This window comes from Eleginops maclovinus, chromosome 22 (assembly GCF_036324505.1).
Source record: "Eleginops maclovinus isolate JMC-PN-2008 ecotype Puerto Natales chromosome 22, JC_Emac_rtc_rv5, whole genome shotgun sequence".
NCBI lineage: Eukaryota > Metazoa > Chordata > Actinopteri > Perciformes > Eleginopidae > Eleginops > Eleginops maclovinus.
Genome location: NC_086370.1, coordinates 18,786,919 through 18,813,691, shown reverse-complemented (window position 1 = coordinate 18,813,691; position 26,773 = coordinate 18,786,919). Strand labels below are relative to the sequence as shown.

The 26,773-nt window shown below is 42.3% G+C and overlaps 2 protein-coding genes across 2 annotated transcripts in view; both read left to right on the top strand.

Moving 5' to 3' along the window:
- The window catches only part of LOC134859009 (ankyrin-3-like), a 118,777-nt gene extending 105,936 nt beyond the window's left edge, over positions 1–12,841 (top strand). The window contains 11 exon segments of the mRNA XM_063875280.1: positions 1,790–1,864; positions 2,114–2,245; positions 2,587–2,730; positions 4,912–6,030; positions 6,033–6,264; positions 6,489–6,651; positions 7,258–7,335; positions 7,660–7,743; positions 7,868–7,981; positions 8,736–8,827; positions 10,802–12,841. Coding sequence (XP_063731350.1) covers positions 1,790–1,864; positions 2,114–2,245; positions 2,587–2,730; positions 4,912–6,030; positions 6,033–6,264; positions 6,489–6,651; positions 7,258–7,335; positions 7,660–7,743; positions 7,868–7,981; positions 8,736–8,807 — 2,213 coding nt within the window. The 3' untranslated portion in view covers positions 8,808–8,827; positions 10,802–12,841.
- A 1,524-nt stretch (positions 12,842–14,365) lies between these two features.
- Positions 14,366–26,424, top strand: LOC134859043 (coiled-coil domain-containing protein 6-like). Its single transcript, XM_063875324.1, has 9 exons — positions 14,366–14,666; positions 15,757–15,906; positions 17,736–17,864; positions 18,446–18,549; positions 19,209–19,369; positions 20,562–20,718; positions 21,621–21,721; positions 23,158–23,279; positions 25,030–26,424. Exons 1-9 carry the CDS (start codon positions 14,412–14,414, stop codon positions 25,222–25,224), a joined length of 1,374 nt encoding a protein of 457 aa, XP_063731394.1. The 5' UTR covers positions 14,366–14,411; the 3' UTR covers positions 25,225–26,424.
- The last annotated feature ends 349 nt before the right edge of the window (positions 26,425–26,773 follow it).

Below are 26,773 nucleotides of genomic sequence, written 5' to 3'. Positions count from 1 at the left end.
AACAATAACCTTGAGTCCTCCAGTGTTCAGGCCAACTACATTCAATGTGGCAGTGTGGTGTTTAATTTGCAGTCCTCTTCTGAGCCCACTCTTCAGAAAGCTAGTAGGATAGAAACACTGTTCTGTAGGGAATTGGAAGAGAGAGTGGAGGTACACCACAGCAGTCAAGTGCAGGAGCAGACGAGTGAAGTAAGGCAGCCCAAGTCGAGGCTTCCAGTTAAAGCATCAGGGTGGTCATTTCACACGCAGGGAACAGCCATAGGCAAACAGAAGCCCAAACAAGCAGTGACGGTTATGGTCAGGAAAAGAGGAGAGCCAGCCATAGCCAAAGTAGAACCAAGGTCTAGAATACCAATCAAGGATGTTAAAAAGAGTAGCCCTGCTGCCACAGCTAGCTCTCATGCTCCTGTCCGGGTTACCTCACGTCCAACTAGGGCGTTGGACACAGGGAGAGCAGCCATACAGTTGCCCTCAAGGTTACCACTGAAGGACAGACACCAGGTCAGCAATGTCACAGTTGAGGGAGCATGTAGACAGGTAAGACAGGAGAACCCTAGTGAGGTTTGTAAGCGCACAATCGAATACTTTAAAGGCATTAGCGGGGAGACGCAAAAGTTGGTGGACCGCCTGTCAGACGAGGAGAAAAAGACGCAGACAGAGCAGTCGGAGGAAGACAGCACCTCCCGGAGCACCTCTCTGTCGGACGCCTCCCAGCCTTCCCAGCCCTCCCAGCCCTCCCGCTCATCCAGGTCTGGTAGAGGTTCGAGGGCTGAGGCCGGGGCCGCGTCCGTAAGGGCAAAGGTGGCGACGACGGACAGGGCCTCCGGCAGTGAGAGGAGCAGGAGGAGTAGGCGGACTGGTGGGAAGGAGGGCAGTCAGGGACTCACAGGGTCTCGAACGCCTCCCATCGCGGAGATCAAGCCTAGTTTGTAAAACTTTCACACTATGTTTAAAATACATCTAAATATTTATATATTTCACTTTTAGTTGCATGACATCGTTGTGATCGTTGGATGGATTGACTGGAATGCCTGTGGCGTGTTTACATATTCTCTTCAGAACAGTAGCTGTCATTTAAATTTATTTTTTGTCATTGATGTACTGTGTACTGTATTGTCCTTGTTGCAAGATTCTCTTCTCTCTGTTCCCCCTTTACAACCCTTTTTAAACCTTCGTATAGTAGATGAGCATGCCAGTAGTAGTGACTGGTCCACTGGGACAACCAGTCCCTTTTTAACAACTCCCCGGTCTGTCTGTCTATCTGTCTGTGCGGGGTGGCTACCAAGTTACTGTAGTAGTTTGTTCTAACTGAATTACTGTCATTCAAGCTGGTGTTGGCAAAGAACACACAAAAGCGTCTTTGCATGTTGACATTTTAGAATCTAACATAGACTTTTTCATCCTAGATTTGTAGAAAAATAAGTCTGTTGTTGAGAGTCATGTTATGCTTTGTGTTGTGTGGTTCTCATGACAGTTACTGCCTGCATAGAGGATACATACCACAAACAGTCACAGAGCACCTCTTACTCTATGAACATGTTTAAGTTGTCCATAATGTCTCTGATGTAAAATATCCTTTTCTTGCCATCCTGGGGAAAATTTCACCCATATTACACTCCTAACTAATGTAATCTAAACTTAAAACACAACCTTGATTAACATCTTTAATTCTGATGAACAAGTGGCCAGAAAAGGAGAAGGATGTACATGTTTATTTCTCTCTTGCATTAGTGTATAGGGGGAGAAGAATGTGAGGGTATTAATGAGTCATTGTCCTCCATCTTCCCAGGTCCCCAGAGTCCCTGTGAGCGAACAGACTTGCGCATGGCCATCGTTGCAGATCACCTGGGACTCAGTTGGACGGGTAAGAAACCTTCTGCACTGCATCTTTTCCTCTCCCTGACTTCCTGTTTCTGGTCCTATCAGTCTCAAATCCTGGTATTTACTGCCATCTTCAGGCTAACAGAGCATATTACCACTAATCTATGCTGTTTTTGTTCAATCATTTTGAAATACAGATGTATGTATATTACCTTCCGCTGTCTCCGTTTGCACTTTGAATACAATTTCAATATTTGAATCTTTATGAGTTTCTTTCTGTGTCCCATCCCAGAGCTGGCCCGGGAGATGAACTTCACAGTGGATGAGATCAACCACATCAGACTAGAAAACCCCAACTCTCTGACAGCACAGAGCTTCATGCTTCTTAAGAAATGGGTCAGTCGGGAAGGAAAAAATGCCACAAGTAAGACTATTTTTAGATGTGAAAATCTTTCTTTCTCCCTCTTTTTGTGTTTCTTTCTCACTCTCCTCAGTTTTTCTGCTCCAGATAGATGGCAAACTTCTAATTCGAGACCACTCAAATGTCTGTGTAGCTCATCTTAAAGTGCCCTTATTCTTTGTCTTTCTCCTGTCTACCCTCCACACTGTATTCTTTTATATTATCATGAGTATAACATGTGGTCAAGATGCACACATTCAGGAAAAGGCTTATTTTACCCTTCCCAAAATAGTCTTTTTTTTTTTGTACAAACCTTGTTTCATTTTATTTCAGGTGACTCAATACAATCTATGTTGTTTCCACAGCGGATGCCTTATCTTCAGTGCTGACCAAAGTCAATCGGATGGATATTGTGACTTTACTGGAGGGCCCAATATTTGACTATGGTAACATTTCAGGCACGAGATGTTTTGCCGATGATAACGCTGTTTTCCGGGATCAGGCTGATGGTAAAGTTTAGCTCTGTCTAGCTGACCTCTTACCTCTCCCTGCTACCTTTATTTGTTGTGCCAACGCATGGGTCACAAATGTTTAGTCCTGGTGCAAATCTCTAGAGATGCTATTTTAGAGTCCCGATTTGGATTTTGTTCAACAACTGGCTCTTATAGTTCCCCAAATGCATTCCTGATATATATTCTTTATAGTTTAGTTGTCATAGAAATATTCTCCCATATGTAATTATAGTCATGCTTTTAATATCACTTTAACACTTGCATTCATTTGAATTGGTTTCTGTTGAATTTGTTACCAATTTTATTTAAATCAGCGTAAACAATCCTAATCAAAACAGAATAGTGTATCTAGTGGTGACAAATGAGCAATAATCCACGATTAAAATCCCATTCTTAGTGCATGCTGCATACTACGAACTGCTTTAGATGTTTTTGCAATAATGTCTGACCTGAGTAGAAATGATTTAACCCTGTAGAGTCTGCTTTTCTTTGTTGCTTTAGTTTAGTTCTCATAGTTCTCCTCCAGTTCCTCTGAGCCTTCCTTGGATAGATGAGAGAATCTCTTCCTTTTTGAAATCAGGCCTCCTCTTCCTCTTCCTCCTGCCTCCCATCACCTCCCCACAGCAGTATCTACTGCTGATAACGGCACATAGCAGCTCTTAACAAATGAAGAGTCATGTGCTGCCCTCTCCTTATCCATGCCTCCTCCTCCGCACATCCTGAGTCATGTTATTCATTCATCGTCCTCTTGTGCATGCATGTTTCACACTAAACGATCTTTCATGTCTTCTTTTCCACTCCTCCTCCATCTTTCCGTTCCCATAGTTTGCATTATTATCCCCTTAACTCCCGGGAGCTCTCAAGCTGCCTTCATCCTGCAGCCACCCACCCCCTATTTTCCAACACTGACCCCTCCACCCACTCCTCTTTCACCCACTGAAGCAACTCCCAGTCGCCCCTTTTCCCTGCGCCGCTCTCAGAGTTATGAGTCCTCCATCTCGCTCAAAGACTTGGCACCTCCAGCGCAATTTAGATCGCCTGAGTTCAACTGCCTCTCACCTCCTCCCACCTGCCTCATCCCTTCATGTCCCCCTGCTGATCCATTTTTGCCCGACACGCTCTCGCCTATCCCTCTCATCACCTCACCTTTACTTCCCTCACATGCGCCACCCAATTCTTCTTTGGTCCTGTCCTCCCCTACATCTGTCCCAACCTCTCTCACACTCACCACTCCAGCTCCAATCCCTTCACAAGCTGAGCCAAACCCCTCCTCTTCAACATTATCTGGATCTACCTCCGACCTCCCATCTCTCACTGCTGCCAACCACACCGTTGACTCCCACTCTATCACCCCTATCCCCTCCGAACCCCTCACCATACCTGTTTCTTCCATCCCCTCCTCACCCTCAGACAATGCCTCTCCCTGTGTCACCCTGTCTCCAACTCAAGAGTCTGCAGTGACTCCGCTGGCCTCCTCCTCTCGCCCTGTCTCCCCTCTCTCCTTATCTACTCTCCCTCCCGTCTCTCCCTCAAAGTCCCGTTGCCCCAGTCCTTCCTCCCCTCCCCTCCGCGCCCTGTCACCCTGTCCTGCTTGTCATTGTACCTTTCCGCCCTCCACCCTCCCAACTCGAACACCCATCGACCCTTCCGCAGTGGAAGCCTTCATTTAGCATGCTTTAACCTTTTACTGTTCCTTCTCCTCCCCCCTTTTCCTTTCCACATCTCTCATCCGTCAACTGTCTCATGTGAGCGTGTAACCGAAGAACCTGACAAGTATTAATATCTTACACTCCTCACAATCCATTCAGTTTATATGGCCTTACATCACTCATGTGTCCCACTTTCAATGTCTTACCTCACACTAACACAACTATTTATAAAAATCATATCTTATTTTTTATTTGTGTTGAGAACGGCATTTTTTAAAACATGCACGTTAAAATGTATTGCACACATTTATAACATTTTACTATTGCATTAGCTTTCTGCATTTACACTTCAGTCGCTGTACCATCTTCCACGTCATACTGTGTGTGTGTGTGTGTGTGTGTGTGTGTGTGTGTGTGTGTGTGTGTGTGTGTGTGTGTGTGTGTGTGTGTGTTTTTCGGTGTGTTATTTTCCTTTGTGGCATGCTTCGGTGGGTGTCTGTCTCTACATTTGTCATCCTGTCACCTACAGATTTTCAGAGCATTCTAGCGGAGCTGCAGTCCCCCGCCGCACTGCACTCCAACCCCAACTTCCTGGAGCCCGAACTCCCCGTCACCCCCAACCCTGCCCTTGCCCACCACCAGCAACACCATTACCCAGAACCAGACACCCCTTTGCTGGCCGACTCCCAGCCTCAGCCCCTGCCCTGGAGCCCGGAGATAGAGAAAGGCGGAGAGCCAGAAAGCCCCCCTAGGAGCCCTCCCAGACCCTGTGAGCTCGCCTTATCCGTCCCAGTCTTTGTCCTTCCTGATCCTATCCCTCCCAAGTTCAGAAAGCCCCACATCGCCCTGAACGACCAGCTGCTTCTGAGCGAGGAGGAGGACAGGTCTTGTCATGAAATGGAGCTGAGCCACAGGCCCAAGTCTCAATCCCTCCCTGCGATGTGTGAGTTAGACGTTGATATGGCCTACTCCACATCTTCCCCTTCATTCTCATCAGTATCATCAATTACCCCTTTATCGCCCGACAGAGCACAAATGGGAGATGGAGATGGGCAGATGTGTTCCCCCAATTGGGCACAGGAGGATATATGTTTGAAAGGAGGTGAAAAGGAAGTGATAGAGGAAATAGAGAAGGTTGTTGAGATGGTCGCGGCAGAGTTAGTGGATGGAAATGGATTTGTGGAAAAGTGGGTGGAGCAGGACCTGATTAAAAACGTGGAAAGAAAATGTGAGATGATAACAAAAGATAGGTGCGAGCTGGCAGAGGAGAATAACGTTTTTGCAGAAGAGAAGGATATGATAAATGATGGGGATAACGGGACAGCCTGTGAGGTGGAAGAGGTGAGAGATGTGCAGAATCTGTCAGAAGAGCAGCAGAATCTGATAGAGATTGGGCATGAAGTGGAAAAAGGTTCTACTTCAGAGGCTGTCAAAGAGGGTATTGATGAAACCGCTGAGGTTCAGAAATTTGAAAGAGGCAGTCAGGAAAGGCTCTACCACGATGACACAGTGGATGACGGACAACTGCAGTTTAAAGAGGAACAAGGGGCCGTAGCTCTTCTCTCCCCTCAGGCCTGGGTTGAGGCACTGGGGGAACGTCAGCCCAGTGAGTCTGAATCCAATGAGGAAGAGGAGGAGGGAGACAGAGAGAAATCAATCCCAGAGGATCTCTGTTGGAGGAGGCGGAGAAAGAAGAAGGCTCAGAGGACAAGAAGGAGGACCAAGAGATGACTGAAGCTCAGGAGGCTCTTGGTCAGGTTGAACAGGCAGAAAAAGAAGTGTGTTCAATTTCAGGTTGGCACAGCGATTCATCCAGCGTCAATGTGGAACCTCCAACGCCAGGCCGCAGCGTCAGCTCAGACCTGCTGGACAGGCGGGAAAGGTAAAATCAGAATTGATGTAATACCTTATGAATATGTGAGTGCTTATAACTATTATACATTATAGACATGGGCGTCATTATAAGTGTTACGCAACTTTTTGCCAACATTAAGATTCTACTGCTTCCCTCAATTCCATGTTGTTGAGAAATCTTTTCATATGATCTGTCTTTTAGTTTTTAAGTTATCTCACTACATTTATAATTTTGTGTTTCTTACCCTACAGCCAAGAAATCTCTAGTGACTCCATCACTTCCTCGTCTAGAGCCGAATCAGGGAAGTCCCGACGGAACGGCAACAGCTCCAAGCACTCACCTCAGGACCGCTCCTCGGAATCATCGAATGGCAGAAAGGAAGCGGGAGCTCTAGTGTCGGAGAAAAAAGTCCAGGTGATGATACAAGCAATTAAGATAATACATCTACATGCATGAAGACTTATTGTGATGTTGTTTGTGCAGAAGATGCTAAGGTATAAGTTTTGCGAAAGAAACATAAACTTCAGACGAGATAATACAGGGAAAAAAAGGTTTTCATTTTGTTGGTGTAAATATCTCCTAAATTGACCGACTCGTAGCATTAGCCTCATGAGCATTACCGTTACATTTCACGAGATCTAATTCACCTGTAGTGTCTTCAAATTGTATGACATTTGACAATTCAAATCTTTACAGGTTGTTTTCTCAAAGTTGTTTTATTTCTTATACTAGTACACTTCCCCTTTAACGGTAGTATGTCATCAAAAAAAACAAAAAGACGTTTGAACCTTGATTTATCCAGCGTTCGGATTTCCGGAGTTCAACCCCATTCAAACTATTTTACCCATCAGTGTTTTATTCCAGGTTTCTTTTTTTGATACATCCATCCGTGATGTTGTCATTAAGGGACATCAACAAAATGTCTCAATGAACTAACCCTTCTCTTTAACAAGTGCTTCCTTCTCCTCCTGACTCTCTCCATGTGTTTGTGTATTTACCTTCTAAAACCTTCCTCGGCAGCAGGTTAGTGTAGACTCCGGTTCGGAGGAAGAACAGACCGTAACCACCAGAATCTTCAGACGCCGTCTCATTTTAAAGGTACCCCGATAACCTGGAGCAGAAGCTGGGCTTGGTTTAGACCGGTCAGTCTGGTGTGCATTGCAGTGGTAATACTGGGTGAAGTGATAGCTACTCTCTCTTTGTGTGTTACTACATGTTGTGATAGACATGTTGGTGAACATGACTATTCAACCTGTCAAGGTGTTATTTTTGACTGGTTGATAAAGCTTCATATTGCTAATCCTCTCTCTGATATAGGTGTTCTCTTGAGGTGTTGTTTCGGTGTGGTGATGGTGAAGTTTAATTACATATAAATCAGTCGCTTTGAGCCTGCATTCATGTGCTAACCACAATCGCTTGCAGGGAGAAGAAGCAAAGAATATCCCAGGCGAGTCTGTGACCGAGGAACACTATATGGACCAAGATGGTAACCTCATCAGTAGAAAAGTAATGCAAAACTTATTTTCCACTTCCCATTCAGCTCTGAATCATTACAGGGACAGTTTTTTTATGAAACAGGACACCATGAGATCTTTTCTTCTTCTATCGAACGTCATTTTTCCTCTGGCAGGTAATCAGGAAGGTTATCCGGCGTGTGACAGCTCCCACACCAGAAAACCAAGGAGATGACAAGTGGCTCCAAGACTTTCTGCACAGTCCTACTCTGCAGGAGGAAGGATCCGAGGTTGGCATGAAGACACCCTACACTGTGTTCCTGGGTTTAAAGTCTAGTCTAAACCGCATGCCTGCATCAATGGTTGGGAGGTTTTACAGCTAATGTAAATGTTAAGCTTAAAGCTGCACTGGCCAAGTCTTTGTTAAAAATGGGGTTAAAGTAAATGTTTAAATAGTAGGATGTACAAATAAATTGTACATCCTACTGATGTTTGAGTGCAGCTTTAAGCCAAACAGTGAAGTTACAATGAGGACCAGTTTCTCCTCTAGCGGTGCAGGTGAAATTTATATTAACATTTTCACTAACCGGTTTGGGATAACTGACATCAGTATCTCTTTTTTGGGAAAAAGTACAAAAGGGCTGCAGCCATTTGAAGCATATCTGTGCATGTTATGTTTTGACACTGTGAGGTGACTATTGTGTTTGCACAACAAAGGGGATGCTGACTGTGTGGTTTTAACAGTCCTCTAAAATGTTCAACTGTTTAGTCACAGTAGGACTAATGAATGCGGTGACTCTGCTGTGAAAACATAATCTGCTTCTTTTGTTTCCGACTCTTTTCATATTAATACCACTTCTCTTCCTCCAGGTCGCTAATCCTAACAATTAAGCTACTGCTAACATGTCCTAGTTTCAGATGGCTCTTCCTACAGTGTGTCTTGCTCCTTTTTGCTCAGTTTCAGGTTTGTGTGTTGGGTTGTTTTCCTCCTCTCAAAAAATAAGAATACAGCATCTAAACTTGATTCCTGTTTGTGTTTTATAGCAAGGAGAAGGGTCACGGAACAGCAGACGAAAGGATGACAGAAGATCAGGGGACAAAAAGCTCCACTCATAGGGATGGTTTTGCTCTACCAGGTACAGAAGTCTACCCATGTATGAGTGTGCAGTTTGTTCCTCTCCTTTTGTTCTGTTTGTCTGTGTTTATGCTGCATTCTTTACCATGTGACTACAATTGTTCATACTCCACTGCTCTATGCTTATTTATATTTCTCGTCTTTAACTCTCACTTCAGTGCTCTGCTCCTGCTCACTCTGTACTCTCTTCTAAAAACGAATGATTCAACATTTTGGCAAAAACGCTCATTTGCATTTGTTCCTTGAATCTCTCCAAAGTTAAATAATACGCCTACCAGCACCGCTAATAAACAAGCTGTGTCTGGTTCACAAACAGCAATGCGACAACAACATTGTGTGGTTTTAGGGGGAGTGGTGTGCTTTAATAGCTTCGTGATAAACAACAGCCGTGCATCACTTCCCGGAGGCATTACGTCATACTGAGGTTGCCAGGCAACCAGTGAATATGCTGCTCAGAAGTGATTGGCTTAACTGGACCAGCTGTTGTCAGAACAATTTAGCAGAAGTAAACTTTCTCTTGTTAGTTTTTTGTTGTAACTTTTATATAAGAAATAGTACAAGAGACACGACATCACACACATAAAACCCAAATCTAAAACAGCCAAACAGACATCAACTGTATCATCTCTGGCAAATGTCATAATGGTTAGTTGATCAATTACAGGAATAATAAATAATGGCAAAAATAAGGGATACATTAAATTGCTTGAATGAAGAGAGAAGTTTATATACATAAGCTACTAGAGATGGCGGGGTCTGTCAACAATCTTAGAAGTTAAGAGGCTGATGGCAGAATGTGGGGGCTCCTAGCTTCACTGAGAGAGGAGAAGTGGGATATAAATGGTTTCCAAACCAACATAAACTTATCTTGCTTCCCTCAAATCCATCCCTCAAAATTAATTTATCCCATCACATATGGTTTTAATATGAAAAGAGGGATTGTTGGATTTCCAGTTGAGAGAATTAGTCGTTTAGCTCTAAAAGTAGGGAAGGCAAAGGAACTCGTGTGAAGATTTAAGACTTCAGTGGTTTTTTGGCAAGTGGTTAAAAAAGTGCATTGATCGGGCGTTCACATGTGTGTTTATCAAACAAGATAAATTATGTTAAGTGGTGAACTGAAGAAGTGCTGATTCCTCTATAACTTTAGAAGGAATCGAGCTAGCGGCTTCCTATCTGTATGCTAACCTAATCACCTCCTGGCCGCGGCGCTGTACCTAATTCACTTACATGAGAGAAAACCAAAATGTCAAACTACTCCATTAGTGTACCACGCTCCAGAAATCTGCTCCGTCTCACCGACACACAGACTCAGTGCTGGCTGACGTCCGAGCCTGGTTATCCCTTAGCAACATGTCTGATTGTGTTTGAATAGGGAACAGGGCCGACAAGCTGTACACACCTCAGCATTATAATGCCCCCCCGAAACCCTCCATGCCTGTTTTCTTTTTTTTGTCCACTAAATCCCCAACTCATAGCGGCCCGGTAGCATCCAGAAAGAATTTGTTATCCCACTGTCCAGACTGTTAATCCCCACTGCTGTTCAGCCTTGTGTTGTGTTTGCAGTGAATCACTCCATCTGTACAATACCGACTTACAAATATTATGCCACTACTGGGAAGCCTGGAAAATAGTTTCTATGGTAACGGAGGTCACCATAACAACCCACGGACCATCAGGTCTTGTTAACGTGTTGACATGTTGTCATACGAAGGAGTTGGAGATCGTGACTGTTTCCACAAGGTTACACCCGTTGAAATGAGTGTAATATTGATTACATAAGATAATATTTCCCTTAAAAATCATTTAAATTTGTAGACATTAGGAAATCCAAAATAATATGAATTGATGTCTAAACAACTGATACAACATATATTGCATTCAGCATTATTCCTGTCAATCCAAATCCCATTGTAATCTATAAATATATATCTTTAAATATGCTTCAATATGTGATGCACTATTTTGTGTCTTGCAGGTGTGCAGGAACTGAGTTAGATGTTTCCTGGAAATACGTTTTCCGAGGGGCTCGAGGCTCCGGTGTGAGGACTTCAGGGTCCAGTCTGCAACTTTCTGCTTCAAACTAACGGTTTTCACGCGAGAGGAGTCGACCCTTCTGACTTACGCATGAGCATGACAAACTCACTACCTGTCAACGAAAGGACCGGGAGGTTCTCACTTTTAGCTGTGGTGGACCCGTGGACGATGATTCTGCTTCCTGTTTGTGTGAAACAATATGTGCCATTGATCCACTGTTGTTGTGAGAGCTTTTTTAGAGGAGCATCGTTTGTTGTGAAAACGATAAAAGACTCCCGTTACTGACAACCACACAGGTGACACTGTGACCAAAGATGGCACAAGAGCTCAGTCCACATGGTGGGTGGAGAGAATGAAGTAGACACAATAACACACAAAAAAACCCAATGGAACAATTCTGATCCAACTTCAACACTCGCCTTATAGTTTTTTCTTGAACCCATTGTTGTCAGGATGTAAATTGTTTGGGGAATTTTTTTTCTTCCTTTTTAAAACTTAAACTAACACAAGAGCTTTTTTCTGTATATAAAATTCCAATGTGTAAAAATCTTTAAAAAGGGTAAGCTACTGGTTGAGAACACACGGAGGAGAGTAACCTTTTCAAGTGCTTTCAAACTTTATTGAAACAGTTCCACTTTTAAAGATTTGAGTGTGACTTCACAGGTTCTTGTATAATTACTTATTAGAGCAGGTATAATGTTTGTACATGGAAAAAAAGCTGGTTTGATTTTAACTGAGGAAATTTCCAGAAAATCGAATTTCAGTCATTCCCAAAGTGGGAACGGATCTAATCCTACAAAAAGCCTTTCAGAGTACTCATATTTTCATGCATGCTGTTCACATTATTTTAAGTACAATTTTTACAAGTTTGCAAACACTGTATTCAAATGACAAATAAAACCCTTTATCTGTGTTCACATATAGCCCTAACATGTCACCAATTTTATATTTTAAATTGAAAAAGGATACCATTTAAACATTTATCATGTCGGGATGAGGATGAAAAAAGTTCTATAGCTTACTGAGGGTGTGGTGTCTTGTCTGTCTATGTGAAACGGAGGGCAGCTTCTGCTACGAGGGAGGAAATAATCTGAATGTAAATGCTGGTAGGCTGGCTCGCTGTAAAATTATAACTGTATTGTGCGTATTGGCTATAAGGTGTAGGAGTCTCTGTACACTGTTAGACTGTTTGTAATCATTTTAGCAGTGTGTCAATTTGGTTTTCTAATGACTGCTGTGGTATTAAAGGAAAACTGGGGCATTTCATTTTGGATTTCTTTTGGTGAAGTATTTCCTTATTTAAAACCTACTCACATTAAGGTCACATAAAGACATTATTTGATTGTAGCTCTTAATAGCATATTGTATGACAAAAACAATGGATGGTCAAAAACAGTTATTTAAGCATTAAATAAATTGTGTTAAACTCTGAAACTGTGTGATCTTTTTAGGCTTGAGATTCTGTATATGCAGTGTCGAATAGAAATGTTTTCACTAGCTCATCAAATTTGACTTTACTTTACATAAGGAATGACCTTTGTATTGGTTTTCATTAGATGCACATGTAGTTCAAGTGTGGTGTTCTACTGGTGCGAAGGCTCATGCTGGTGTCTATGCTGTGGACAAGAAAACTATGTAACTTTTTGGGGGGAGGGAGGGGTTGTAAAGGAAGTCAGTTAAGGCGCTGTACCACATCCCCTTATACTATGTCAATCAGGGGGTAGAGGATCCTTTGATATGGCTGAACTATCAATTTTGTCAATTTTGTTTGATATGTGTTTTCACCTGAGCAGATTTTTTGATGTACAATTCTTACTAACAGAGTGAAGCCATTGAAATGTAACTATTCTAGCACTTTGGTTATTCGAGGTCTTTTAGAGACTATAGCAGCAATGATGCCACCACAAATGTTTCAGACGTCTTTAAAAAAATCAACCTAAAAATTCAAAAAAAATAAAAACTCATTGATTTCGCAATACAATTGTTTCTGTTCTTGTCTTGTGTACTTACAAATATTTCATTACGTAACCAATGCAAGTGATTAATGTAAGTGCCCTTCAACCACAGTCATGTGATTCTTGCCCACCAAAGTCTCCTTGAGCAAACATCTCCAGGACTGTCTGTCTCTATGTTTGGACTGCCTTGTGGGACCAGGAAACAAACGTTCCCTATGAGGTTATTGCTCATTTCTGGTGAATATTTAACTTATGGAATGCATTTATATAGCCCAAGGCCACTTCGACACGTGGACAGGAGTGATAAGTCATGCAACCACTAACTGTTTGTTTCCTGTGCTAAATACACCCCAGGAAATATAAGGAGAAAAACAAAAGAATCCAAGCAATCCCACCCGTCTTGCCTCTCATATGTAGGATTTTTTTAACATTACATAGATCCTTTTAAGTGGCTAATTTATACAGATAAACAGACACATTTGTTGCTAAAGTAGTTAGTTATAAAATGTTAATAGCCTACTTGTGGTATTGTCCAGTTGCATGTATAGTTAGTTCTCAGATGCGAAACACATTAGAGAATTGCTTTGCCACCAGTGATGGAAGAAGCACTTATATTCTTTACTTAAGTAAAAGTAAAACTATTCCATTACAAGTTAAAGTGCAGTATTTAACCCCTTTTTTGGATTAAACACACATGTATTTTGGAATCCCCAGTTTAAGCACATTCCAAGAATAACAATACACCTTATTTATAGCATAGGTATTTACCTAAACAATGTTTACAAGGTGCTTTGTTAAAAACAATTTTAAAAAAGAACAGCACCAGGAAGGGTGTTTAACAAAATAGCAAAATCCAAAGATTCAGAGGCTTTATTATCATATGCACAGTTACGATGTAGTTATGTCAATGAAAATCTTAAGTCCCAGGCTCCTCCAACAATGCAACATTAATATATATATAAGACAATAGAAGAATCAGAGTAGAAATAGTGCAAGATTATGCTGCACGACCAATGATTTAACAATTAGGTTAAGACCAATTATAACCAGAAGTGGGAAGTAACTAAGAACATTTACTCAAGTAATGTACTTAAGTACAATTTTGAGATACTTGTACTTCCATGGAGTATTTCCATTTTATGTTACTTTGTATTTATACTCCACTACAATTCCAAGGTAAAAAAAAAAGGACTTAAAAGTTATTAAAACTAGCTGCATCTTTTACAAGCTTTGATAAACACGTTAATGGATCAACAATTATAATGAAAACATACCATATGTTATTCTGAAATGGGCCAATTTGCATAATAAGTATATTTTGATTCTTATACTTCTGTACTTTTACTTGAGTCATCTTTTGAATGCAGGACTTTTACTTGTAACAGAGTTTTCCTTCACTCTTACAGGATCTGAGTACTTCTCCCACCTCTGATTAGAACAGTAATATAGGGTACCAGGGAATGTGTCACTGATGCATTATGCGGTACTGGAGACTTCCTGCTGGTGGCGCTATGCCGACGCGAGTGAGCAAGGTCACACGGTGTACCATTCTGCTGTCTGCTGCTCAACGCTGCAGCTGCTCTCTGTCGCACAGCCATGGCCGACAGCGCAAGCGAGAGCGACACGGACGGAGCGGGGAGCAGCTCGGCCACCCCGATGTCCTCCTCCGCCTCCAATTCGGGGAAACCGAGCATAGTCATTTCACAGTTTCGTCTGGAGGAGCTAACGAACCGCCTGGCCTCCTTACAACAGGAGAATAAAGTTCTTAAAATTGAGCTGGAGACGTTCAAACTCAAGTGCAAAGCCCTGCAGGAGGAGAATCGGGACCTCCGCAAAGCTAGCGTCACTATTGTGAGTAATGTTAGCTCGTAATATAGCTTAGCTAGCTAGAGGCTATCCAATTATTCTGTTGCATTTGTCAGTGAGTTGGCTATGGATAGTGCTGTTCGTTTATCGCTAACTACTCACACATGCGTTGTGTTACATGGACATCGTTATCTGCTTTTGATCATAACACGCTGTTGTTGTGCTAGCTCTGCTAACGTTAGCCAGTTGGGTATGATGCTAATTTAGCCAACGGGCTAACGTGTGCTAGATGGTTGGGCAGCTACTTTGCTTTGTTTTGCACATCTTGGTAAGCTCAACGGGTAAGTTACAATGTGGTAAACAATAGGGTGGGCTCCTCACAAGTTAGCAGACTGATGTAAGCTAACGGTATCTGGTCAGCTGTAACTCACTGCTAGATATTGCCACCACGTTATGCCCAGACAGGATTACCGCTAACCGGGTGAAAATAAATAGCCCAACAGCATCGGTGACATAGACTGATGCGTCATGTCTTCTTGCTCGTTTAATCAGCTTCATAATAATGTGTAACCGATCTGTGGGATAGATGGGAAGTATGTAGGCCAAACTTAGCGAGCTAGCTGGATGCCAGGCTCATATGTTGGCCAGTCAGCCACAGAGACAGCACCCTCCCCAGCCTCTGTAAATGTGTGAGGCTTTCAATTGTCCTTCTCATTGTTCTTGAACAACTGACACATTTTACCAGCTTGCAAAAAAACGAGTTTAGCTTTGAGGTCAGGGAAGAACGAGGATGGAGAATATGAGAGTGGGGCTAACAAGGACAGGCGTATCACCACACTGTAATGCTAGCTGTACTAGCTGCCCAACACATTTCCTTAGTGCCTCCATCTTTCACTCAGTCATTCACCCATTACTGCAATACCACTTGAGTCATTAGGGGAAATTCTGCTTCCTCTTTGGCTGCACACTTCACTGCAGCAGATTTGGGTTGATTGATTTGTGTGTTTTGCAGTAAACCTAGCAGGCTGTAGTCGATTTTATCAAAAAATAATATGTGAAATACAAGCGGTGTGATGTGCAAGATCTAAAAGTCTACTTTACTGATTTTTGTCTTACATTTTTTTCTGTCCTGCAGCAAGCAAGAGCAGAGCAGGAGGAAGAATTTATCAGCAACACCTTGTTCAAGAAGATCCAGGCCCTCCAGAAGGAAAAGGAGACCTTGGCCGTCAACTATGAAAAGGAGGAGGAATTCCTTACCAATGAACTGTCAAGGAAACTCATGCATGTGAGTAATGGGAGCAGGATGGGATAATAATACCCATTTGAATTCACTTGATATATTTCTTCATACCAGGCACCATTGAAATTAGTCTACCATCAGTTTGAACTTTCGCCCTTTGTGAAGATTATGAAAATAGCACTGTGATACAGAGAGACCTTTGCTAAATGTTTATTACGGAAAGTGTTTGCCTGCTGGATTGATAGTTGGGTCTCTGTGTGCACATACAACCACATGTATTTTGCATTATCATCATCTTGCTTGAAGCCTGTAACGGCTCAACATGACTTCACTGCGGCTGTTAGCTAATCTAAATGACTCTCAAATTACTCACCTCCTGTCTGTCAGTTGTCTGGTTCAGTCTGTTTTCAACATCTGAATTTCCCAAACGTGCACAGCACGCACACTCATGTTGTCACACCTTTTAATGGCTAGCTGTAGGCTGACTAATGGTTTGTTGCTGTGTAAAGAATTGAATCTTGAATTGGCACATGCAGATGCCTCAGCAGCCCCTGCTTACAGCCATACAGATGGACATGTTTTGGATGTTGTTATCTTGCCTCCCTACTTAATATGAAACAGACCTGTAGACTAGGTGCTGACAAATTGGCCTTTAGTGGGAGTGTATACCTGTGTAGTCAGTTCACATCGGTGTGTGTGTCTGTGAAGTTAGAGGGAGAATTGAGCAAATGTAGTCATTTGTTACACTTGGTTTTGTGTAAATGCTCCTGTGCAGAAGCACTTTTGTAAACAACTTTGCCTTTTTCCAAACCATTGCTTTTGAGAATGGATTTGTTTTGCTTTTAGTCATCTAAACTTGTGGTGCTAAATAATGCAAATAGACCTCAGCAGGTATTTGAATAAGTGCAAACCTTTTATCCTACTTTATGACCCATACACTGTCACTAGTTTACAATGTCATTTGTGTCCTTTGTTGACACCTTCTATTGTGCATACATTGGTATGTCTTTTTATACAGGAAGCTGATACAATAGAAGATGCCATAATAAAAGGAAAACCATCACACAGGTACTGTTGCGGTGTTGCTTACAAGCAGCCATGAAGGACGGAAGGCCCAAGTGGGATAAAATATCTCTGCAAGGTGTCCCCTCCATAGGCTGAAAAAGAACTGATATGCTTGGCAATAGTTGCCACTCACCACACAGTACAGTAGGGTGGAGGCCTTATAAACAGCCAGTGGCAGTTCTTGCTGAAGGGAGGAACGTTATTAAAACAATGTCGCTATGTCAATTGGAAGCAAATTGGCGTCACTGGGTGTGGCAAAACTTGGTGGTTTTCAGGATACTGCGCAGCACTCGACAGTAAGATTGCATTCATTATAAGTTTATACAAACTGCGTTGTTGTTAGGGCTACCAGTTGTTTCTTTATGCAGCATAATGGAAATGTTTTTCCCCCCTTTCCAGTCTTTTCCTTTGAATGAATTTACATCCCTTTCCCTGTAATGACTAATCGTTTATATAATTCATCACACAGCCATCCCGTTTTGAATCAGTGCTGAGCCGCACCCTTTCTTTGGATTGGTGAGCTGCCAAAGGTGGTGGCTTTGGTTGCCAAATCATTATTTCACGCTGTTTACCCTCATGGGAAGTTTAATCATGAATCTGGTAGAATTGTTACATTGGACGGATACTCTCAATGTGTAAGCTAAATGTGAAGGTTTGACACCACTGTGTTTGTTCGCTGTGTTCATGCATAGTTTTTATGTGACTCACCGTGAGTCTCTTTGTGTGCTCTCTCCCTTCTTTCTCATCTCTCTGGTTCCATCCCTCTCCTCCTCCATTCTTCTGTCCATCCTCTCTTTTTCCTATCACAGCTCCAGCATGAGAAGGCAGAGTTGGAGCAGCACTTGGAGCAGGAGCAGGAGTTCCAGGTTAACAAGCTCATGAAAAAGATCAAAAAGATGGAAAATGAAACCATCTCAAAGCAGCTGACCTTGGAACAGGTATGCAAGAGGATTTCAGCATCCAGTGTGGAAAAACGTATCCCTGAATCTGTGTGGCCAGTTGTGAGATGCCAGAAATTCACCATCAGCAAGCCCTCCCACTGAATATTATCTGGAAAGAACATTGTGGTCTGTGGATGAGACAAACATATTCCAAGCATGTTTCCATGCTCGGATGATGGATGTTCTGGCTATTTTACTGCATGCACTTATCGTTGCTGCTCATTCCTTTATGTATATATGCCGAGTGATGCGTGTGTCAACACAATGTGCAAACAGAGGTGTAACAAAATGAATGTTTACCAAAAATGTCACCTAAGTCCACCACAGAAAGACACTGATTAACAGCTTGTTTTACCTACAGGCCCACTTAAAATCAGCAATTAAAAATCGTTATAGGCTACTCTGCATCACTGCGGCTCCATCACAAGCAGCTACAGAGATGTAGCGCTGTGAAAGATAAGCTTATCTGTACAGAGACCTTGCAGTGGTCTATTTGTGTGCAGTCCTGTGAATTCTTCTCAACGTCAAGGTCCTTCCATCTCTGAACGTCAATCTCCTCTCTCCTTTTCATTCTCTAGCTGAGGCGGGAAAAGATCGACCTTGAGAACACATTAGAGCAGGAACAAGAGGCCCTGGTAAACAGACTGTGGAAACGCATGGACAAACTGGAGGCTGAGAAAAGGTGTGCATTGGTCATATTATGACATTTCAGTATCTGGAGATGATTTGTTAGACTCCTCCGGTCCTGGATTTGAAGCAACATCTTCTGGTTTCATCAGTGTATCTAGAAATTGGCTCATATCTAGAATAGTTTCAGCACTAGTGTTAACTTTTGAACCTGGTGGGCTGGCTGAGAGGTATATTTTGAACATACTAACATCAAACAAACGTGACTTTTTAAAAACATTCTATAATCTTTAATACATCTAAAATGTAGGAAACGTGAATATTGCTATATTTAAATGGGATTCAAACCCAAAATAATGATTTTGTGTAGGTACACATCCTATTTCTTGCCACATTTCTGACTGACATACACACTCAGTAGGGTAAAGTTTGTAAAACTGTAAATTAGAGAAAGCTGGATAATTACCTCCCGAAGGCTCTATTATTTATGCGATGTGCTAGTTAATTCAAATCAGAACCTGAAGACGCATCAAGTGAGGAAGTGGTGAGGGAGATTTTTCCTTCCCGAGGCTTGTATGCATCACTTTTTATCCAGTCTTGTGCAAGAGCTTGGGGATTTCAATAGGTTTCATTTTTGAAAAGCTTGTCATCATGCCCATGCTTTCTGTTCATGAATCTTAACAACAGTGTTTTTTCTGGGTTTTTCTAAACTAGAATCCTTCAGGAGAAGTTGGACCAGCCCGTCTCTGCTCCTCCCTCCCCAAGAGACGTTTCCATGGAAATAGACTCACCAGAGAACATGATGCGGCATATCCGTTTCCTGAAGAATGAGGTGGAGAGGCTTAAGAAAAGCCTGCGCACCACCGAGCTGCAGCGTAAGTGGCCCCTCAAACTTGTCACGCGATCCAAAGCAGTGCACGCTGTGAAGGGGCAGATGTCCTCAAGTGTTGATTAAGGCCGTGATTGAAACCGATCCTCTGTTAAACGATGAGGGGCCAATTCACCCTACACCAAGGCAGGGGTGGTTCTTCATAGACCAGAAAGAACAGGATACTCTCTGGCCTTATCTCGGGCGGTTTACATCCTAGTTACCCCCTTTATCATTCACTGGTCACATTACACATGGTGATACGTGAGTGTATATGAAGAAGTGGAACAGCACAGCAAGCATCCATGTAGGTCTCTAACTATCATTGCCCCCCTTTCTACATCTTATAAGGGGTGCGCATTACAGATGAGCATCCCAGAAGGTTGTTTTAATGTTGAAAGCTCATGTTTTGAGTCCTAAGCTCTATTTTTACATACATTTTTCCAGACATAAATACGGCATGGAAAGCATTTAAAGCAAGAAAGAATCCGCGTAGCTTTCCAAAATCATAGTTTGTTGCTTGTGACATTGCAATGAAATTATACTGTAGATATTTTGTTACTGGCGAATATGCTTCCATTTTTACTTTTGGATGACTTCTTATTTTCATAACCTCATAAAAATGTAATACCGGGATATATTTAACTTGGTCTCTAAACGTCTGTATCAAAGTGTACACACACAGGACAACCCCACACGGTTTCTACTCAGTTTCTCTCTACATGAACATGCCTCCATCAGTCCCAAACAGTCCCCGCTGCTTTAAGGAACTCCCACCTTTTTATTCTAATTTAGGCACGGTTATTGTGTTTTGAGTTGGCACATTTTGATGTTTTACTGGTTCTACTAAAGCACATTGGGCAGAGACAAAACAGCAAAAGTAACTTGCAGTTTAACAGCACGGCAGCGAACACTGTGTTGATGGTAATAAGAACACTTGTTTGTTGTTGACAGTCAGAAATGTTTAGCTCTGTATCTTATACTTAAATGCTTAATTTATGTTTATTAATCTGAACTCGTGCTGGGGAGTCTCTGTTATTCCATCCTTTGTTTTTGCCACTAGAGGGAGCTGTCAGGCCACACTTCAAAAGAAGGGTTTTGTGTACACAGTTTTTAGATTTAGCCGTGCACGCGTTTGTTTATGTTAAAATATAGTGGGCAGGATGTGACCGTGACGATATCTATTTTTCCCCTTGCAGACACAGAGAAGCGTGCCCAGTACATCGAGGAGGAGCGACACATGAGGGAGGAGAACATCCGGCTGCAGAGAAAGCTTCAGAGAGAAATGGAGCGCAGGGAGGCTCTGTGCAGACAACTGTCGGAGAGTGAATCCAGTCTGGAGATGGACGATGAGAGGTACGCGATGGGACACGCAGTTAGTCATTTTGAAAAATGGTCAGAATGTCTTATTGGTGCAAAATCACACAACTCAGGTGAAGTGGTGGAGTGAGTGTTCTTAGTTAATACCATGGCATGTATACTTAAGAAGCATTTGGCCACATGCTGCTGGTTTGATGAAAGAAGCTTTAACTTGTGAGGGTGAAAAGATGTAGGAACAATATATGGAGAGATGCAAAAGACACCTCTTTTAATAGCGTTCTTTGTTAGTGTCGTAGTTCGTCTGTGATAGCAAGGTAACGTGGTGTCCGTTGAGCTAACCAGAAACTAAATGCTCTGAATGTTTTAGTGCTGCCATGCGGTTCTGATTCAGATGCTGGCTGCCACAAGTGATTTAGACATCAAAATAATCCTCCCTAGTTGAATTGTAATTTTCCAGGTCTTGGTTAGATTGATGTAAGGGAAAAAAAGCCAAGCTATCAGGACAATTTAAGTCAAAAGACTGCCTCCATTCTTTCAGCTAACAGCGCAGTTGTTTGATCGCTTTCTCTACTGGCAGTCATTACACTGAAAGCTCACAGTGGTACCTGGTTCTCTGGTCTGTTGTGAAATCCAGACTGGACTGTGAGTTGATGGCTCTAACGCTTGGCATGGCATCAACAAAAACACCCAAACAATGCTCCTACCGTGGTATGAGATACTGTTACAGGTTTCAGTATTGTAAACATCACATCTTTATCTTTTATAGCAGCCATTGCACTGACTTTATGGTCTCTGCGAGGGTTCTTTTTTAATTTTGTCTAATAAGCTTTAATTCTCCATTTGGTTGTCGACTTTTACTCCATGGAGTATGCATTAATGGCACTTTTTGCAAAAATAACACAGAATTTTCCTTTCGTGTTGTCCTCTCATCCTCTCAGGTACTTCAATGAGATGTCTGCACAGGGCTTGCGAGCGAGGACTGTGTCCAGCCCCATCCCTTACACCCCTTCCCCCAGCTCCAGCAGACCCATATCTCCTGGTAGGTAGTTTTAAGATGGCCACTGCAGGATATAAAGCTGTCGGCGAGTAATTAATTGTCAAAGAGACTTGACAACACCTCTATAAAAAGGACCTTTGACATCGATATATTTGTATCCAGAAAACGAGCGTTATCATTGTGCCAAATTGTATTGTTGAAATCCGTCATATCTAGTTTCGAATCTCATACAAACATTCATTGATAACATGGACATTTTTTAAAGGTCAGCTCGAGCATGAACAAATTCCCAGACTGGATCGCAGTGAAATAAAAAGACTTTGCCCTCATGGTCTTTCCCACTTCCTGTTTTCTCAGAAACACATCTGACTGCATCTGTTGCCCTCTCTTTCTTCAGGAACCAGGAGAATCATAAAATGCCATGATGCCAAATTCATTTATAGGATTTATGAGCCGGGGGGGGGGGGGTTGTGCTCCCAACATGCCGGCAGCTCGGAGCTATAGTTGCTAAGAGCTAACGATGGTACAAAACAAGGGGTAACCAGAGGGTGGCTGCTACGCTTAAATAACAGTGCAGTGGCTCGGAACGACTTCATCAACCGTAACGGCCATATGAGTACAGTGGTGGTGGTGGTGGGGGAGGGCAGCCATTACCTGACTAAACACACACGCACATGCATTAACATGCTTGTGCGGGAGGCTCGGTTACACAAACAAAGCACAGACAAGCTACGGTAAGAACACACACAGGCTCAGGTAGACATTACTCCATTATATGTTGAAATAGTGAGTCATTGTTTGCTGCTATCTCAATCAAAGCCAAACAAAAGAACTCAAAGCTCTTTTTATCATCTTATCTTTTTCTGTTGTATGTTCTTGTTTATATTTGCACAGTGGGACTGCCAGAAGCGGTATTTCAATGTTCTGTATGTGTAACATGTGGAAACTTTACAATAAAGTGGACTTTGACTTTGACAGCTGATGGGAAGTTAATGAGTTGTTGAAGGTGGCAAATAATGGCACCATTTATAATTTAGTTCAATATATGGAATGACTGAGCATGTGCTGGAAGAAGGAGGAAAATGACTGTCAAAATAAATGACTTAAAAAACATAATGAGGGAATGGCACGTGGATGATCGGCATGTATGATGAAACATGTCTCTCATACTGCACTAGCATTCAGGCACATCCCTAAATGGGTTGTCCTAACACAAAGGAATATGGAGTTATTCCGTGGTGTCGGTGTGATTTAGCAGGATATCAGATTACAGCCTGAATGTTTGCGCGGTGATAAGACGGATTACAGGTGGCTGAGCACCGCTGTTTCACTCTTTCTGTCTCAGCTGTTGAACAGCGTGTTAGCTGCAGTTCAGTCTAAACAACCAGCGTTTATAGTTCATTATAACGACGTAGACAAAAGTGCACGCATGTCTGCGTCAGTATCTCTTCATGTGTGTCTTCCTGTCTCTGTCGCAGGTCTGTCATATGGCAGCCACACAGTGGGCTTCACTCCTCCAGCCACACTGTCCAGAGCCGCCATCTCCCACTACAACACCCCCGCCCTGCACGTCCACGGAAGCTCCTCTCACGCCGTAGCGGTAAATTACACACACATGCCTCCCAAACAGAGGAAAGGACATTAAATGATTGATATGTTGATATGTAACAATAAATTACAATGAAGGAAACCATTATTCCACATGTGCTGCTTATTCTTGTGTTGAATTTGTTGAAGCCCTGCCTATCAGGCCAGTTCGTTTGCTCTTACTTCCGTCTGTTTCCGTTCTTCAGCACTTATTTGTATTTAAATGAGGACTAAGGTTTACTGTTTTCTTATAAAGGTGTTACATCCACTTCTGATAGACCTCATATTACACTTTTTAATGTATTTCAATCAGCTTTAGAACAGGGTAAACAGTCCTACATTGTTGACCTATTATGTTCGTGGGAACATCTGCAGATCTGAAACTGGCTCGGCCCTCATAGAGATTGTCGTTACATCACATATAATTGCATTTATGCTAGCAGGAAATACCTTGGCTCAATAAATGTTCCAAAGTCCAGTCGTCTGTACTTTTCTCTTTACAATAACAGAGCTGTTATTGAAATGACTTTAGGAGTCGTATACTATATTTCTTCAGTAACGTATCTGATTTGTAATAATGTTTTATACAGGGTCATTGTTTGCTTTTCTTCTAGCCAAACGATGAGTATTAATTTCAGTTATCAACATTATCAAATCAGGTCGTATCCTTAAAGTGTGCGTTGTGGTTTTTATCTAATGTTTCATAGTAATGATACATCCCAGAAATGAAGTAATGTATTGCTGTTAGTTTTGATGGGTTTACGAAAGAAGGATAGACAACTTTCACACACATCCATGGATCAGTTGTTTGGGATGCTTTTGGGCTTGGGTCCCATGCTTAGCACGTTGTTTTGGAACAATAACATTTCTTGGAACAGGCTCTTGTGATGTTGCTCAGAGAGAGGGCTGCCTGTTAGTCAAATTTAAAAACAAGGGTGTAAGAACTCCTCTTTGGCTTGGCTCAGCATGTACTCATGAAGATAAATTGCTGACAGTCTGATTTGTAAATGCTGTTTAGGTCACTGTGACCTCAGTCTACTGATGCTCCTATGAAGTCTTTTGGTTTTCACAAGTAAAATATACACTTCTGAACAAATATTTCCATGTTTACAATAATTTGGGAGTCCCTGATTTTAATGATACTATTTTATGCTGTAATCCCTTTCCATGAAGCTTATCCCGCCCGTATTCAAACCTTTGTTCCCACTGGTCTCTGAAGTTCTATTTCTCCGTCTCTTGTTTTCTCCCTCTGGTATTTTACATCCATACATACTCTTGGTGCATGTGGAGGGTACAGACCACATCTTTCCAATCACCCCTCGGCCCACCCACAAGGGAATAATTAAATCATGGAGAACTGAACCTTAAGTTTGTCTTTAAACCCTTTTTTCTCTATCCATTCCTCTGTCTGGAATTACTGTTCTCAGTACATGACTAATAGCTCAGTGGAGCAACCATGACTGGGACAAGTAACCTCCCCACTTAATGTAAACTCTATTTTTCCTTCCTCATTAGTTTCTACTTGTGAAGTCTGTTTGGCTGCTAAAACTAGTTTTTTCAACCCTCACTTATTCAAACATGCTGACTCTGCCTTTTCCTTCTTTTAATGTCTATTTGACACTATCTTCACTTGTTGGTTGGATAGATTTTCTTTGATCTTTGCCACAGATGCTTATAAATGCGGCTGTGGTTGTATTATTCAATATGAAGTATATACATGTATGTCTTTATTTATTTTCTCTTTGTCTCCCTCTCTTAAACAGCGGCCCTCTCCCAGAAGAAGCACCAGCCCCGACAAATTCAAACGTCCAACGCCCCCACCTTCCCCCAACACGCACTCGGGGGCCCAGCAGGCTCAGCCTCCGCTCCCCCCTCCGGCTCAGCCCATGGTCCAGTCCATGTCCTCCCCGGCAGCTATGTCGCAGCACGCAGCACAGCAGCCTCCCTCCCTGCCTTAATGCAACACAACGTTTCTTTCTTTGCGCGTGAGTGCGCCCACTGAATGCCACGACGCTACCGCAGCTTCCGTCATTACCAGCTCTGGAAGTCAAGTTTCCTACTCTTTACCAACTCCATAAAAGAAGCAGCTTCAAAAGTTTTAGAGGGGAAACGATACGGCGGCTCACATTCGGGTTGAAGCCAGCCACCTGCCAAATCCACACGTGGCGTCACTTAACTACTCTTAAAAAGGAATGGATGGACTGAAAAATAATCGCTTCTGGGATTTGTAGGCCAATTATTTGTTCCACCTTATGTCTTGTACATGATGTTTTTTTTTTTCCTTTGCTTGGGACTTTAGCTGGTTGGAATTGATGTTGTGGCGCTTCTACGATAGCACAAACAGCACATAAAGTATGTTTCATGGTTGTGTTTTCCGATAGGTTGGATGTTTGGATTAATGGATGTATGGATAGAGAAAAGGACGAACTGATAGATGTATGTGGTCGATTCTTTTCATGCCTATAATATGACACTTGATTGCAGTTATGTACTCCACTCCAGCTCACCCCAGCCCCTTTGTCTCTGCAGCAGTGTCCACACCCCGACCCCGAGCTAAACGGCTTTAATTAGGTCTAGAGGTGAAAGGAATGCTTGGAGTTTCTCCGTTATTGGGCATTGATCAAAACAATGTTGTTTTAGTTTCGGAAAGCATTCAAGACTCTGCTGCTCTTCAGTTAAGGAAAGAAAAGAAAAAACTGTAAAATGGACACTGGTACATCAACCACAGATAAATGTCGCCTTCTAAGGTGTTTCAAAATGTAGTCTGAGGTGTTACAACATAGTCATGTACTCAGTCTCTCTCTTTCTTCTCTGTCTCTCTCTGGTGTATTTCTGAACGCTTCTATCACCCTTGTGGATATTCCTCATCAGAAAAAGGAAAAAAAACATAATGCTCTTTACACTAAATATACATACTGCTACAACATTCTAAATGAATGGTACTGTTGATCTAAATTTCTATGTATGATTAAAGCTCTTGAGATGACAACCTCTGTCTTGTTGTCAGTTGTTTGGAAAGCATTGTGAGAACTATGCAGGTTCATATTTTTTGTTTCTTTTTCCTACCAAACCCCAACAGTAATTAAAAGGGAAATTGTCTGTGCCTTTTTAAATAAATCTACCCCATCAAAGATCACAAACTTAATGGGAAAACTATGCGTTTGTCATATTACACTGACGCCTCTGGCTTCTCTACACTCACCGCTGGTAAGATTTGATGTATTGTTGTCATGACTCGTTTGACTGCTATGGTTTTTGACCTTATATTGTCTGAATGAATTATACAGTTGTTTGCGTCCTGCATATGTTGTTAGTGTTTTGAGTAATGATGAGCCGCCTCAGTGAGCAGCCACCATTGTTTTGTGTTTGTCCTAATGATTATGTGTCAGTGATACATGCTGGAAGCTGCGGTCAGAGTTTGGGACTGACGACCATATTTTACAGTTCATTGTTCTGTAGTTTAAACTAGAGCAAACTAACAGATAATTAAAAGTACTACAAATGTTT